Source organism: Temnothorax longispinosus, chromosome 4, assembly GCF_030848805.1.
Source record: "Temnothorax longispinosus isolate EJ_2023e chromosome 4, Tlon_JGU_v1, whole genome shotgun sequence".
NCBI lineage: Eukaryota > Metazoa > Arthropoda > Insecta > Hymenoptera > Formicidae > Temnothorax > Temnothorax longispinosus.
This window is the reverse complement of record NC_092361.1, coordinates 24,108,459-24,125,477: the sequence shown is the minus strand read 5'-3', so window position 1 is coordinate 24,125,477 and position 17,019 is coordinate 24,108,459. Positions and strand designations below refer to the sequence as shown.

At 36.6% G+C, this 17,019-nt stretch overlaps 1 protein-coding gene and 1 non-coding gene across 2 annotated transcripts in view; both read left to right on the top strand.

Moving 5' to 3' along the window:
- LOC139810958 (uncharacterized) overlaps window positions 1-17,019 on the top strand; it is a 21,576-nt gene extending 4,557 nt beyond the window's left edge. Inside the window, exons 2-9 of the mRNA XM_071774907.1 lie at window positions 2,158-2,412; window positions 12,287-12,511; window positions 12,703-12,881; window positions 13,197-13,494; window positions 13,625-14,071; window positions 14,318-14,545; window positions 15,283-15,559; window positions 15,802-17,019. Of these exons, the coding sequence (XP_071631008.1) occupies window positions 2,158-2,412; window positions 12,287-12,511; window positions 12,703-12,881; window positions 13,197-13,494; window positions 13,625-14,071; window positions 14,318-14,545; window positions 15,283-15,559; window positions 15,802-15,899 (2,007 nt within the window). The 3' untranslated portion in view covers window positions 15,900-17,019. The remainder of the gene's footprint in view (window positions 1-2,157; window positions 2,413-12,286; window positions 12,512-12,702; window positions 12,882-13,196; window positions 13,495-13,624; window positions 14,072-14,317; window positions 14,546-15,282; window positions 15,560-15,801) is intronic.
- Window positions 14,936-15,017, top strand: Trnal-aag (transfer RNA leucine (anticodon AAG)). Its single transcript has one exon. It is a non-coding gene; the product is annotated as a tRNA-Leu (tRNA).

Below are 17,019 nucleotides of genomic sequence, written 5' to 3'. Positions count from 1 at the left end.
TGCATGTGTATATTGCAGATAAATAGAAAATGTCGACAAAAGAAGAAAAAATTTTGCGGAGAAAAGTTAAAAATAAAAATGTATAATATTTAAATAATATCTACAATGCTGGAAATATTCAGATATTAAAATGATATACAGTACACTGTACAGAATAAAGTTTTCTTGCCTTCTTTTTCGTGCTATAGCCATTATTCGTTCGAATGCGAAACAAAAGAAATGTTCGCGAGCGTTCAACGGTTTAAAGAGGTTAATAATGGCTGGAAACGTTGCTTTCATTTCATTTGTTAATTTCAAGCGTGCAACGTCTATTCTGCACTAGTATGTATATTAGAGAGAAAGTGCAAAGCGCGTTATCGATGTCTCAAATCATATGTCGTGGGAATTAACCGGTTTGAAAATAACTGTCAAACATGTTTCACGATTTTCCAGAGCGTCCTGACCACTTTTCTATTTTCTCTTTTTCGTTATTGAATAAATTTAAAATATATAGCTTGTCGCATACTGTGTCCTAAAAAGCTGTAAATTCAATTTATATAAATCCATGCATTATCCACGACTGAAACTTCTCAACGAATTAACTCAGATTGCCTCACCTAGTAATTCTTCTTGAACCAGTTCGCGATGATTAATTGTTCATTGTTCCGGGACGTTCTTCACGGACGGGGTAAATGTCAATGACTCGCGAGTAATGGGCAGACCAATGTCTTAAAGGACAAATAATAATTTTTTTCGTCTCGAGCGCCTACCTGGCAACAGTACCTATTTACTTTTGTCAGGAGGATCACGCGGCATAAAGCCAGACTCGGATGGCCTACTATCTCTTGGAAGCCTCTCACCCGAGTCGTCCATCCACATCGAGGTCATTACGAATTGTATGTAAAAGTACAGTCCGTGGTGCAAGTCTCATCTCCCGCGTAGAGAGAAATTTATATCCCGAAAATTATCGCTCGGCATATAATTTGATCTCAACATAAAAATATTTTACGTATAGGAGATAATCGTGAATAAAAAACGGATAGAGCTAAAAAATATGTCTTTGACCCGGAAATTAACGTGCAGCTTAATGTCCATTTCGATATACATTCCAAATGTAGCATAATTACATAACACGGCAGTCAAACGTAATCAACGAGTTCGCGTTAAAATAGCGGCGAATGTCTATGATCTACAAAAGCGTCGGGCGTCGAAACGGGTCCGAGCTACACTATAATAATGTCAAGGTACAGTTAGCACGCGTCAGATGTATTTTATCGCATTTATTCCCGGGGCTCTCGAAGGAGTTAAATGACGACGCGGTAGTTTATTTTCAGCTGTCGTTAATTTGCCCGACTGTGATACACGGACGTTATTCCGGTTATTCGATAATGGGTATGCACATGCATGCACACAGTCGTACGTTACTTAAATATAGATTTATTTATTGCATTAAATATTTGATCTGTTCTATCTTTTTCACATATAGTTCTTTTTTTTTTTATACGACGACAAGAACTGATGAGATAAATTGATAAGGATTTTGTGGATTATATGATATCAACTGATATATTCTCATTGTCAGTAAAAAGTATATGAGTCAAGGAAAATGAATATGAAATAATGGAGACACTTGGAGAACTCATTCACTCGCCAAGGAAAACCGCGCTTTTCCACGATATTCATCAAAAGTTGCAGTGAATTAACGAGCTACATTAACATACATGCGAGACTTTACATAATCACCTTTTTCTCCCCCCTCTTATCGGTGTAACTGGCCACGGTAAAGCACAATTTGTTCGTGTTCATGTTCATGTAAAGCACGTAAATGCATAGACACATACGTGTATGAGGGTGTGTACGTACGTGTGTATCTATATCACACCTGTCATAGAGGTGCTGGTATATTTTTCTCGACATACACACACACAATGGCACGCGAGATTTCACGCTGGTTAACCAACCGAGTCGAGGCCTTTTGTCGTTTCACGCTCTCCTTTGACGTTCTCTCTTCGGCATTGTCGTTTTTTAAAACTGTTTAACATTAGAAGCTAGAAGTCTCCTACGAAATCCAATTCATTTGTCACTGTTGATGCGCCAGTGATAAGAAAAAAATAGAGATATTAAGCTCTTTTTCCCTTCTCCGTTCAAATATTATGACAAGTGAAATCTTCTCTACAGGCGTACATGAGACCGCCGATGAAAAGCACGGCTGTGCAGATCGCCAGGATCGCCGCTATTACTCTGATCACGATGTCCGTCGTGCTCGGTAGCTTTATCCTGGCGGCATCCTGGGTCCAGGCTAGAGCGTCCTGCACGCCGGAATCGATCGCAGCGATGCAGGCTGAGTTGAAGCTTCAACATCAGCAGAACTACGGATCGTATCAGCCGCAAGGTGAATTCTTGAAACATTTGCAGCCGGAAGCTCTGGTGCAGGTGAGATTGTATTAAAAAAATATAATATATAGATTAAAATGCGAGAACATGTTTTATCGTAAAATATAATATATATCTACATCCGTTAAAAGAAAACAAGACGAGTAATAAAATTACTGGAATATACGTTCACATATAATTCGTATCTCGCAGTAGAATATACTTATGTTGTATCGAACATTTATTTCTTTTTGTGTTGCTTGAGGTTTCTTGACTTTCTTGCAAGTTAATAAAGATCGATACATATTTCGTTATCGTTAGATTGTTAATCTAATTGACGATCGCAAGCGTTGCAATTGCGAGGAACTCAAGGTAAGTCCACGGAACGAGTATTATAATGATGAAAAACAAGGAGTAATAGTAATAATAAAACAAGATTCACCGTAACGTTTTCAGTGCCGTTATCCCCTGCCTTCGAAAAACGCAGCCGCATAAACACACGATTATCGGGATAACGACCGGTCCTTATACTGTAATCGTTATGGAGAAATCGCCGTTGACGGTCCTGCTAATTTTTCGCAGCAGGGAAAGTAACAAGTAACTGTGCGCCTGTGTCTACCGCGTTAGATTTCTCGTTTAATTGTTAAGCGAATTAAATTCCATCGTTCGCGGTGTAAAAAAACAGCGGAGCCGACGCCGTAGCTTAGCTTTCAGCTTGTTATGTTCACGGTGGTGGTTTCCACAGAGATTTCTAAATTTTCACGTCGCGGCGTCGCGCGTCGTGGCAACGTTCGACGAATCGTAAAAGGAATCGATCGACAGAGTTGTGCAGATCGACAGGTCGCTTCGAACGAACCCGTGATTTAGCTCTTTACGATCGAAAGTGAAAAAGGGAGACGTTAGTGCGATGCTGCTAATATAATTAACATTCGTCTTCGGGCTCGGTAAAAACGCAAATTTGCTCTGGCAAGCGACTAAAGAACGCTAATGCGACATATGATGTGAACAAATAGATCATGTACAGAAACGCACTGCATGCGTTTCGGATGTCTTTTTAGTCATAGATTTTTTTTCTTTCAAAATTTTGTCAGACATAGATATGCAATTTGTAATCTTTTCTTCAAGTTTTATGGAAAGCCAAAAAACCATTATTTCGCAAAAATATTTCTAATTTAGAACGTCTTATAACAGTTAAACTTTGAATTGAAATTAAATTGTTCTGCTAAGATAAAGTTTATTGATCGGTTGCATGCCTGGAATAGTTGTACTGATAATGAGATTCGAAGAATAGTTATCGTTATATAAGTCGGACTATCAACGAGAAGACAAAACAAGTGGAATCGCTTGTTTATCACGGCACGGGCGGGCGCTCGGAAAGAAAGAATCGTGTCTGATCTATCATAGTCACGTTTATCGTGGTACTTGAGTTAATGTTACCATCATAACGATTATTACATTTGCCATTGATTCTTTTAATTTACAACTCTATAAATATACTGTAGGTATAATCAGAATCTCCACCAGACGATTATTGCTGCAAGAGTTCGTCGAGAAATTCTGCCTGTTAACGAGAAAATAATGCTCGTCTCCGAGAAAATAGCGTTTCGACCGAAAAGTCAACAGAAATTGTTAGCTTGCATCACGATGAAGACCAAATACGTGTAACGAATATGATCGCAGTGTAAAATCTCTTTCAGGAAGTAATTACAAAAGTCTCGCGTGACTTGTGAATGAAAATTACGTGAGGTAATTATCGATAGCTAGTTACACAATTTTTTATCAACGTTGCACTTTCAGAATAAACGCATTTATTTTAATTTCACTGTTAATATATCAGCGAGTAGGTCTTGTAGAAGAACTGTCGCGACGTATTTGCAAGCGGAATTGTATCTCTGTCCTCTGAGTACGGTGCAATTAAACGTAAGAAGCTAATTTTCTAGTAAAGCAATGTATTTTCCTGTTTCTTTCAGCTGTTTGCGTGAAATATAATTTCTTGGAAAATTACCAAGCAATTGATTCTCGTCCATAATTGTGTTTTCCGTTTCTCTGATTGTTTTTCTTCGTTCTTTTATAATGTCTATGCAGCAGCAGGAAACAAATAATTGTTAAATTTTGTACGTTTGTCAATCGACGCATCCGTAAAGAAAACTGAACGCGTCTTACCGACACCCAGTAAAAATCACGAATGGTCGGATGCTAATGAATGAACTGGCATAAAATATCGCAAATTTAGAAAGCGTGGAGTTATTTATAACCGTGTTCTTTGCCGACGAGAGAGAGAGAGAGAGAGAGAGAGAGGGAGGGAGGGGCGTGAGCATCTTGCAAGCGCGCGCTTGAATTGACACGCGAATTGTCGGCAAATTGTTAGACATAATAAAAATATTCTCACAACCGCGCGCAAATTTTCTAAGAAAGTATCACGCCGCGAAATACTTTATTGTCAATTGTTAAGGCGACGTTATGCACAGTCGGGCGTTTATTATGGTCGAAATGGCGAAGTTTCGATAGGAAACGCCAACTGTCCGTTGCATTATTATCCTCTTTATTATATTGCACGCGACGGCGATGCTGCATTGGCTCTTTCGTCTCGGAGAAATTGGGAACGAGCGCCTTACGTAAAGCGAATATAATAGCTTGGGCGCTCAAAACCAGGGAATCGAAGACATTTCTTCTTTCAATTAAAAGACTAAAGTTTCACAAAAGACATAGTTAACTTATTTACTTTCTCAACGTTTTTTTTTTATTTATTACAGTTGGGATTAACAACGTGACATTATTATAAGATATTGTCGGAATATTCGGAGATTTCAATGCCATATTGCCGCGCAAAGATGTCCTCTATGCTCAATTCTATGCTTGATGACGACGGAATTGCAAGGATTGGCATAAAATATATTTTTCATATACATATGTAAACTGAACTTTTGTCGAAATCGAACATCTGGCTAAAAACGTCACAAATACTTTATTATAATATATAATAGCAAGAGAGAGAAAAGCGAAATCTTTAGTAATCTATGTTTTGTTTTATCCGGTTTTGCTTGAACCGAGATCCAAGGTTTAATTCAAGGCCATATTCAGACAAAGCAGTTGTTACAATCGTACGCGACAGCAAGTATCGGCAAATCGTACGTGAAGATATTGAAGCGATGTCGACACAGGATAAATTCAATAGAGTTATTTCTGTTTCGCATCTTTTAAAGATATATGTATATGTGTTAATTAGATTTGTTTTATTTTTGTTTTGTATCAGCAGAGAAAGAGAGGGCGAGAGAGGAGGGGGGAGGGAGGGAGAAAGAGAGATTCATTAATATTGGATTGTTAAGCACAGTTCTTTAGCTGGAAGACTATTAAGAAAAAGAATATTTAAAGTAAAATCGTAGAATTTCATCAGATTTTTCGATATTAATAAATAATAAAAGTCTAAACGTCTCAGAATGTAGAGATATTACATGATCGCGAGACTCGAGTAACTTCCTTCAAACCTCTCGAGTTTGTCTACGAGCGCCGCTACATTTTCTCCCTAAATCATGACTATACCGGAGTACACTTTCGCTGACGAGCACGTACAATCAGCCCATAAATCCTAGCGAGATTATCTTTCTCTATAGTGTCCAGCTGACTGACGGCTGACAAGAAACGCCTGACGCGCGTAAAAAAGCGCGATTTTTTCCACGCATCATAAATTCCCCGCGCCGATGCGATCTCTCGCCGCGAGCGGAAAGAAAGACGCGACGCGGGAACGTGCCGGTACGTTGACAACGGCGATTAATTCCGGCGTTAAAGAGTGAGCCCGCTGTAAAGAACGGACTTTCGAAGAGGCGCGCTCCGGTCGTCCGTGAGTATTAAACGCAGAAAACGAAACGCAAAGAAACGCTCGGCGCGAAGCGGTACCAGGAGCCGCGCGTTCAAGGAGAACCGCAAACGGGGGAATTACGTAATTCGAGTTGCGTTCCTTGTGTGTGATTGCGGTTCTGCACGCGGATCGACGAGCGAGCCAATATAGTGTTTGCAAATTTATAACGACTGGTCACCACCGTGACCAGTCACATTTACAAAATCTCGACTGATCGGTGATAATACAGTAGGTTTAACATCCTTGTAAAAATTCTCGTCATTTTTTAACAGGAATATAATATAATAATCGATAACTAAATAATCTGTTTTACTTGTATTGTATAGGCCATATTGATAAACGTTACATAAACAGTTATAATTGAGACTTTGGTAATTTCCTCATTAAATATTTTCTATCTTATTTCTCTTTTATTGTACCTAAACTTTTACTTCATGAGTATTTCGTTTATTTCTCTTATCATGAATATCTGATTACATGCTCTACAGTTACGAAATACAACTTTTTTATTTCTTGAAAGTAAAAATTGTTCTCGAGTCCGTTTTATTCGCACTTCTGATAAATGCGCCCATCACGTATACTCCGTCGTCCATCATTTGATTTCCGTTATACGAAGCCTCGAGTACTCATCAAACAATCGCGAAGCATCGCGGAAGCGACGTATTCAATCGCGCAACGAGTTTTCTCTTCTCTCGGTAATCAATTTCCCTCATGAGAGACTAGCTCTCTCAAATTGGATTGTTTCCGCCAGCCTTACGGTGTTTCTACTAATTAATCAATATTTTCGTGATAATGCCATCCTAGTACACCTGCAAAATTGTAATTTTCGGTAAAAGAAAGTTTCATTAATGAATTAAATCAGCATATTTTGAAAGATAATTTTTTTACATTAACATTACAATATATATTATACCTATTATGACGTATATTATAATTAATCACCGTATTATATTATAACAGCGAGGGATTGAAATATGTCTAATTATGTCATAATTACTATTATATCAATTATAGTTCCATTCTGTTACTTATTATTTTTGCAATTTCGTACATTGTATAGTTTTGACACTTTTGTTGTCAGTAACACGATTATGAAATCATCCTCGACAGGTAATTGCCTGGAACGAAAAATGGTATACACTTTTTTCCCCGAACAGTGAAATCCGGTAGATCGATTATTCCTCGCAGCGAGCGCGAGTCGATGGACGTCGTCGAGTTTGATCGCGCGCGAATGTTGCGGCCGTTTCCGGTCCGCTTATGGCGACCGATAGAAAGTAAGATCGTATAGTTATACGTTGCGAGAATATAAAGCTAAACTAAAAGAGCCCGGTTCATATAACGGACGTGCAAAGGTGAAAATCGGTCATCGTGAGGTCAATGAAATCCGGCGAGATCGCGGCTATAAAAGCATCGCGATTTACATCGACATCAGGTTTGGCCTGAAGAATCATATGAAACCTTTCTACGTAAAGACAGAAATAATTTTTACGATATTAAGTGTTAAAATTGCAAAATTATTAATAGTTAGGCTGTTGAAACTAACAATAAGTATTGAATTAATGCATATCTCATTAATACGTCTGCTATTATTTCTATTAAAAATTTCGATTCCAAGAAGACTGTTTCATTATCAAACGTAATTACCCACTAGAAGCTGTAAGTGTGAAGAATCGTTCTCTCTCTCACACTTTTAATCGCCTTAGCTACAATCACCGGCACTTTTGCAATAACAGTGAAAAAAGCTTTTCCGACGTTTCATTATTTAAAATTTAAATGGCTGGTTCATTCATTTTTTAGAACCTAAGTCGTTTCAAGGGCCATCTTTGCGCACGATACCTTTGATTTTTAGTGAGTTGCATGTCGAAGTTAACACTCGCATGTACTTCCTCGCAAATTATGCCTTGATTTCATAAGCGTTTTTTGTTAATTTACGACGAACGGAAGTGGTCTGATAAATGATGTTGAATTGTTCATTTCCTTATAACGCGAAATATCAAACATCCTTTGATTTAAAATGTACGTTTACATTAATGTATAGTTTATTTGGATTGTAGCACTACAGTTCTTTTAAATTTAAGAACCCTCTTTCCCGAAGAGGGTTTCTTTTTATTTATACGTTGGAGGAATACAAACTAATTTATGCAAATAATATACATATAGTATATATATATATACATATATCTATATTATCTATAATATATGCCGGTATAAATTATTAAAACATGATGTTTAGATAATTCAGTCTTATGTTAAATAGAAATAATATCCATTATATACATATCCATTAATAAGGCTTAAATGAAATTAAGAATTAAATTTTTGAATTCTGTTAATTAAAATAAAAATGTATGAAAATCAAAATTAAATACAAAAGTCATACAACTCAAGTGAGTAAACTTTCGTCGTCTCTGTGTTTACGTGGAAACGACGATACGAAATATTTCCTTCAGACTGCATTTCTTTTCATCGCCTTTGGAGCAACCAGACAGTTGGAAAATGTACCACGACGAAAGTGGGTTGTCGGTCGCGCGCTAACCGCAAGAGGTGAACGTTCGCTAAAAAGATTTTCTCTCGGCAACTGTATTGTATTATACTCTTTCGTTTGACAGTTTCAAGTCGCCTTAAGGTACCACGTTCGCACGTACTGTCAACGTCATCGGTAGAAAATAGAATTCTGACTCATTCGTAACTGACTATACGTAACGCTGCCGTGGCCGACTCTTTCCTTTTTTATACGTGAGAACGATCGATCAGCAATGTTAATGAATGTATCCAAACGAGAATCTTTTCTGTCGATTGAACCTCCGTTCTGCATTAGATGGAATGATACATATGATTATTAACTCGCGAAGGAAAATAACGCGGGATTGAATATATTTAGCTCGCACGCGAGACAACTGTATAATATTGTTGTTTTGTGCGCGAGCTGAATGTGTTTTCAAATGATCATGCTATTTTCTCCGTAAGATACATCACATTACATATTTAACATATAGAATTATACGCATGTATATGATTAATATAATATGTAATGACGTATGTGATTATTACATAATTATCTGTGTATTAGCATTTATAAATTTTGATTGATAAGAATTTCACGCCAATAAATAGAGAAAGCTAATATTTCGATTAATTTTAACTGGATTTGATTTTGTAAATAATACATATAAAATTTAATAAATATAATGAAATTAATCGGTCAATTTTATAGTTGAAAAGACTATCTCATATATTTCTGCTTTCTTTTTTGTATCATCGATCGATTATAATGTTTAACTTATGAACTTTTTCATATAATGTTGTGGTCGAAACTTCTAAAGGAGTTGAAATTGCGACAAATCGCGTTGCATCGTCCCGTAATCAAGCTATTGCTATCGTTGTCCAGCACCGTATACACGTCTAAAAAGCAACAGGTAGCCATAATTGATCATAATGCCTCGCTAATTGATAGGTTGAAGAGGTTTACCGCGTTTTCTAAAGAAAGCCATTCAGCGTACAGCGAAGTCATTGCTGCGGCAAATTGCAATGACGATTTCTTCCATGTCGCACGCTCCGTGAATCTTGAGTAGGTGGAAACACAACTCTCGTTTCCCTTTTTTTTTTCAACGGAATTTCATGTCGCGATAGTTGCACATCGGGAATTTCGCGATCTATACGCAGAATAATTGCCCTATAATGTAGTAAGCCTGCAGCGAAAAGTGACATGTATCGCGCAACGTATCGTTTACCGTGTTACGTCTTGCGTGTATGTATAAAGAACTTATGCATAGAAATTCAGTTGCTAGATACACGCAATTCTGATTTAATTGACCATCCAATCATTATTGTAAATATTCGTCTAAAGCGAGAAGCGCAGCGAGCAATAAAGATATGTATCGTATTTATTTTGATGTGAAATTTTATGCGTTTCGTTTAAACATCTAGAGAGCGAATGCAAATATCAACTTTTCCTTTCTTGAATCTGAAATTTATTGAATTCAGTTTTCAGAAATAGAAAGCTATTATATGACAAACTGATAATAAATTAATGAATAACAATAAATAATTAATTTTATATTTAAATTACGTTTCTAAGACACTCATTATGTAAGAACTTTTCTATTTTATTTGGAGTCGTTAAAGAGTGTAATATTTTATCGATTCCGGAAATTGTTGACTCCGAGAGACGATACATTTTTTAATAAAGCCATGGTAAGCGGTATACTAAAGCAGTCTTCTTTACAGTTCCCATGATTATAGGCGAACTCCATTTATTTCGCCGGATGTGCAGACGAGGCACTATCTCCGCCGACGCAATTTGTATGCGTTCCCGTAGCTTAACGAGTTTCATCTCGGCTCGTCCCGTTTTAGTTTGACGATCATACAGGTTGCCTGTCGCTCGTCCGAACTATCGTGAAATCCTTTCTACATCCTGGGCAATTTCCCCGAGTGGAAAGTGCTTAGTCGTGTTCGCGTTTCTTCGCGCTAGTTCGAGTGGGCGATCTTCGGCTTAACCGAATTGTAAGTTAACTTAGCTGTTTAGAACACTGACTTTCACGATGCCGGTATTCATGCAGAATATAAATTCCAGAATTCGATTTATATATTATATCGAATGTCGAAGACAATATATCTTTGAAAAAATATTCTATTGATTTTTAAGCTTCTTAATATTTCTATTAATATTACAAGGATATCTAATGTATCTTATAACCAGCTTTAAAGCCATATTTAAAACCGATGCTTACAATTCTTGCTTTTTTAACTTACCATTATGATCCACAATTGTGCTGTTGCAACGTACGTTTCTTGCACAAAATTGTAATCATCCATTACCAATCGACTTACACGTTAAGAAGCAGGAAAGACATTTAACGCAGCATCGATATTCGTCGGGGGAAGCGTTTCAACACGTTTAGGCCGCGTTTGCGGTAATCTATAATTTAATGCTTGTAAGGATTTACCGGATACAGCAAACAGGACGAATGGCGCGCTTGAATCGGAAAGTCTCTTCTCTTGCACAAAGTCGCGATTGCGTGAAACCGAGAAACGCGGCCGACGAGAAAAATACTCACAAAGTTGAAGCTTTCGTTTTTTCCCTTTCTATGTATCAAGCTATGTATCACGGTAAAATAAAGCATCAACATTTTACCATATGGTATTAACTTGTAATTGCTGTATAATTTGCAATCTTATTTTAAGTTATCTGATCGTAAAACTTCTGCTGAAAAGTTGTAAGGCTTGAAAATGGCTTCTATTAAATTTTGTCAAGAGAAAGTTAACTCCTACTGCAGCTGCTTTGAAAGAGGCAGAATGTTCGTCCATCGCATTATTTAATAATTCAGAATTTGATTTAACAAAAAACATATTTTGAAATTTAATTTAATTTATCCAAAATAAGGGGCATCGTAAGACCAGATAGAATAAAGCTATAATTCTACTATTTCTTTGGGCATTTTCTCATTCGCATACGATTTCCATCGACGAGATTACACTGCGATAATATAAATGCGAGTTCACTTTCACTAGTGACCCACGATGTCGCGAGCAGGAAGACAAGTTGCATCAACGAATGAGGATTGCCGCGGAGGTATTTGTCCAGCTTTCGAAGCCTCAAGGAATACCTACTCGTCTTTTTCCGTCGAAATTTTTCAAGAGAGTCTCTGTCTCTCATAAATCAGAAAAATAGGAGCTTCAAATATGACCCTGCAAAAATAACATAATTGTCTGATTTGTAATAGGCAAAATTACTGATGTTAGAATTCTGAAAATAAATTATCAATATACAATAGATACAATTTTTTTACGATTCTCATACACAATAACCTTCTTCGTAATTTTCTAGATTTAATTATTAACATCATATATGCTATAAACATAGATATATTATTAATCCAAATGCAAAGATTTAAACAATTTTTAATTTAATTTACGAAATTAAATTAAAATAATATATTTACATGTTCCTTAAATTAATGTTTTTAATGGTAAAAATGTGCAGTAATAGTATTAAAATACAAGAAAGAAATAGTAATCTCTCTTAAAAATATTATTTATGCAAATCTCAGGATAAAAAGAAAATCATTCTATTTGTAGGAACCCGTCGAATCAAAGGATTCTCTGCAAAGTCTCGCTGCGCCAGTAAAGAAGGAAGTTGAGCCGGACACTAAAGACATGAAAACTCAAGAAGGAGAAAACAGCTCAAAATCTGACAATGAGAATGGCGATCGCGACGATGATGATGATGATTACGATGACGATGAATTCCCTCCTGTACATATCAAGCTTCCTCTTCAGTTGGATCTCGACGACATTGCAGGCGTAAATATATTATTTTGTATACATAATTCTACATATCCTATTTTTTTACATAAATATTTTTATGATAATTACCGTATAAAAATCTTGTATAGGTACATGATTTTATATCGGGATTTTTTATGATTTTTAGTTTTGAGAAAATATTGACATGTGAATCTTAACCATATCTTAAACTTTGATTGTTTTTCCAGACGTTAATTCAACAAGCTCGTAGCAGAGTTTCCTGTGTAGTTGAAAGACGACGAGCCGACGAGGTGATGGACGGAACCGGTGACAACGGTTTAGATAACAGTACCGATCCACAACGTTTCCAAAGACTAAGCGGCGAGCGAGTTGCTATTCTTTGCGAATCAGGCAGTCCAAACCAGGAGTAAGTAATAGCAGAAGAGAGAAATATATAAGACAAAGCATTAAATATTTAATAATTGTAAATAATATGAATACCGAATACTTAAATTACTATTTATTCCATTAATTAGTTCTTAAAAAATATTGTTCATTATAATGCGGATAAGATACAATAAAAAACAAGATTTTCAATTACTAAATATTAAAAAGCTGAATAAACAAACAATGATAACTCCATAGATGTACAATGAAACATTGTGAACTTTATTAAATCATTATAGATAAAATGGAATATAGTAATATATAGCAATAACGATTTTACTTTTATTCTTTGTAGGCAGCAAGAGCAAGAGATGCTTACTCCAATCATCGTGCCCTTAGGCACCGTTCAGATTCCCCTCCAGTCCCAGGAACCTAACCCGGGCTATCATCAATACCAAATACATACCCAGTATCAAGTTCCCGATATGCAGCAATTACCGCTTAGCGACCCACGAGGATTGAATCACATCCCCCCGGGTGTACTTCCTCCTGAGCTTCGTAACCTTCCTCAGTTGACTATGGAGATGAGACCGCCCCGAATGGGCCCACAGACGCCCGTGATGGGACCTCAGAATAATCCGATGGGACCACAAGTGAGTCTTGTCTACTATGCAAACGTAAACGAATTATGTATAGCCGTTGTAAATCGCACACACAAATTTATTTATTAATTATAATAATTTTATTTAACACATCAATACTAATTATTATATTTATGTCTAGATCGAAATGCGTCAGATCCCTATCGAACTGCGTCACTTCCCGATGGACCCGATGAGGGGTATGCGCCCGATGGTTCAGGAGCCTCGTCAGGAACCACAACAGGTTTCGATGGTGTATCAGCAGCAGGCCGAGCAAGTTCCCAATACCTACAATCAGGAGCAAGGTCCAGCTATGATGCCACCGCCTCCTCCACAAGCCGAGGCACAGGAGCAAGACCCAAGAATACATCAGCAGATACCACCAATGATGATCCCGCAAACTGAACAGAGGCCACCTGCTCCACCTCAGATCACGCCTGAAAAGCCACGCTCTCCCTTCCAGGGCATTCCCATAGAAATCAGGAGAATAATTCAGCAAGTTCCGTTGGAAATTAAGAACATCATCCAGCATATTACTGGCGAAGCCAGGGCGATCCCGGTCCAAGTACCAGAGGGGGCTCGTCGCGAGGTAACTTTGTTTATTTGTCTTACGTTAAATTGTAAAGCACATTTCGAAGAAAATCCAGAAAAATCATATTTTTACAAATGGATACATATATATAATAGATATACATATATTTTTTATTAAATTACGGATTAATTTTAGTTTTAATGTAGAAATGGTGCTGAGATCTTTATCTGGAAAATTGTGTAACGTACAACTGTTGAAGTCACGTTCTGTCACATTTGTAAATATGTATTGCAATGCAAATAGGAACTCAAACCGTTCCCGGAAGGCGCACGGCCAATACCATTAGGACCATTCCCACTTCCGGTGGAAGTGAGAAATTTGATTGAACATGGAAATATCGAAGGTCGTCAACGTCCGGATGGCGGCGAAGATCAACAGGAAGCGAAGGCTTTCCCAGGTCCGGAGGATGACAGCGAAGAAACAGAAAGAAACTTCCCCATTCCAATGGAAATCCGCAATATAATTCACCAGGTAAAATGATAAAAAGAAATATCGTATAAATTAACAAAAAAGATTTTAAATCAAACAGTCAATATAGATAAAAATATTGTATATGGGGATTATATGATAATCATTAATTTGAATATTTAAAATTAATATAAAATCTATTTAAAGGATGTACCTTTATTATATATTTTTTGATAGTAAATTGAAGTTTATTATGTCAGAATTTTAAATAATGTATAGTATTTATTTGTACAATATGGATGTCTAAAAGAGTAAAAAATATGTGTTTAAGTATACATTTTTAGCAGATGTAAAATGATATTCGTGCAGGATCAGATTATTATTATAGAGTTTAGATACTTATATGTAAAAATTAGAATCGATGAGTGACACGTTTCTGAGAAAGAAGCATGTGGTAGCGTGGCCGAGCGGTCTAAGGCGCTGGTTTAAGGCACCAGTCTCTTCGGAGGCGTGGGTTCGAATCCCACCGCTGCCAATTTTTTGCTCGGGAATCCATTTTCTGTAGATAAAGTTATAGAAGATTATTACGTAAAAAAATAAAATGTTGCGCGCCCGCGCGAATTGCACACGTATCTTACAAACGTGTATAGAGGATGGCATGGTCTAAGGCGCGCTGGTTATAACACACTTTGGAGGCGCGATTTGAATAATCATTAACATATTTTTCTTTTTCTTTTTTTTTAAACACTAGATAACAGTTTTTAACGAAATAACTAATTAAGTGATTTCTGAAACTTTAGGTGGTAGAAGGTCGTGCTTTCCCGTTTCCGAGATTTGCATTGAGACCGGTCAAAACCTTGGAGATACCGGTAGAAGCGCATGCTGAAGTAACCGATGGCCAGTCTTCTGAACAACAACAACAACCCGAGCATCGAGAACAACAGGAGCAACATCAGGCAGCACATATGATGAGTATTCAGCAGCAGCAGCAGCAGCAGCAACAACAACAACAAGAACAACAACAGCAACAGCAACAGCAACAGCAACCCATGCAAGAGGAAGAGTCTCGCCCGCATTGTAAGTAAAAATTGATTTGCTCTAAATTCAGATTTCTATATTTTTAGAATTATAGAAAAATTACTTCGTAATTTCTACATTCTTAGAATTACTATATTTTTATTCTTAATTTACTTTTGATATTAGAATTGTTTATTATAAATGAAATAATTAAAAAAATCTAAGATCTACATTGAAAAAAGATTAAAGTTAAATATTCAATACTCCAATACTAGAATTTAAGTACATTTGTCTATTTACAGATGTGCAGCCACGCTCCGTGCGCTCCGTACCAGATGAAGTCTTCTTGCATCGTCGTGAAAAGCGCGTGCGTCGTTGCGCCTGTGATTGCGCGTGCTAAAGGATGCAGTTGATTGTATCCATCAGACGGAACGAATTGTCAAAAGAGTCCGTCCAAAATAAAATTAAAAGTTCTAAATGAGCACGCCATTCACGCACACTTTGATCAGACGTTCGCTGCAGTTTGGCGAGTGAAACAAAACGCGAAAAAAATAGTTGGAATATATTTTCATTAGCGTTGCAACCACTGCAAATACATCGAATTGCTGATCGCATTAAATTTTCCCGAGCCAAAATATTTTTACTGTTATCATTATAGCAAACCACGATATCCGAGTAACTTTTCTTCAGATTGATCCAAGTTCCGTTTGAGAGAAGCGCTTGATAAAAAACGAAGAGTCTCGAATTATATTAACAAACTGCATTTACGATAAAGTATTGTACGAAATTGATATTTTTATCTCGCGCGGTAGATTAATCGAAGCATACAGTTGACAATTAAAAATAAGTGCTTATCGTGCTTATCGAGGAACAATATCCTGGTTTAACAATACATAATTGATTTCAGAATATTTTCCCTTCTTTATTGGCCAACAGTACGAGATTAAGACCGTTTTATAAACGTTATACATTTTACCAACAATATGCGAATTGTTGATAGGCATGAGTGATAGTTTTCAAATCAATTTAATTGACTACATCTCGTTATATTCTCTTTCATTCCCGATTTCTCTCATAGAGAGAAAGAATGCGAAGATAGTTTAGAAATCTGTGATTTTCCTATATAAATCCTTGTGAAAACGTGCTGCTAACAATGCGGTACACATACACGCACGGTCAAAGATAATTAATAATTAAAATTTCTGTACAATAATCGTCTTTTACATTCCGTTATTAACTTTGTATTTTTGTTTATTTCCTTATTATAACCCCCGCCTCGCCCTTAAAGTGATAGAGAGAAATAAAGCTAGATTCCTTTACGTAAAAGATAATTCAAACTTCTCAAGAATATTCTTCGGAATAACACTTTAGTTTAACTGATTATTACAAATATATTCCTGTACATTGTTTACGCCTATCGAAAATTAATTTAAGCTTTATGTGTTTTATTGATTTATATTCTCTATGTATTACATGTTTTTTTTCTTTCTCATGACAAATAATAAAGTGATACGATTAGA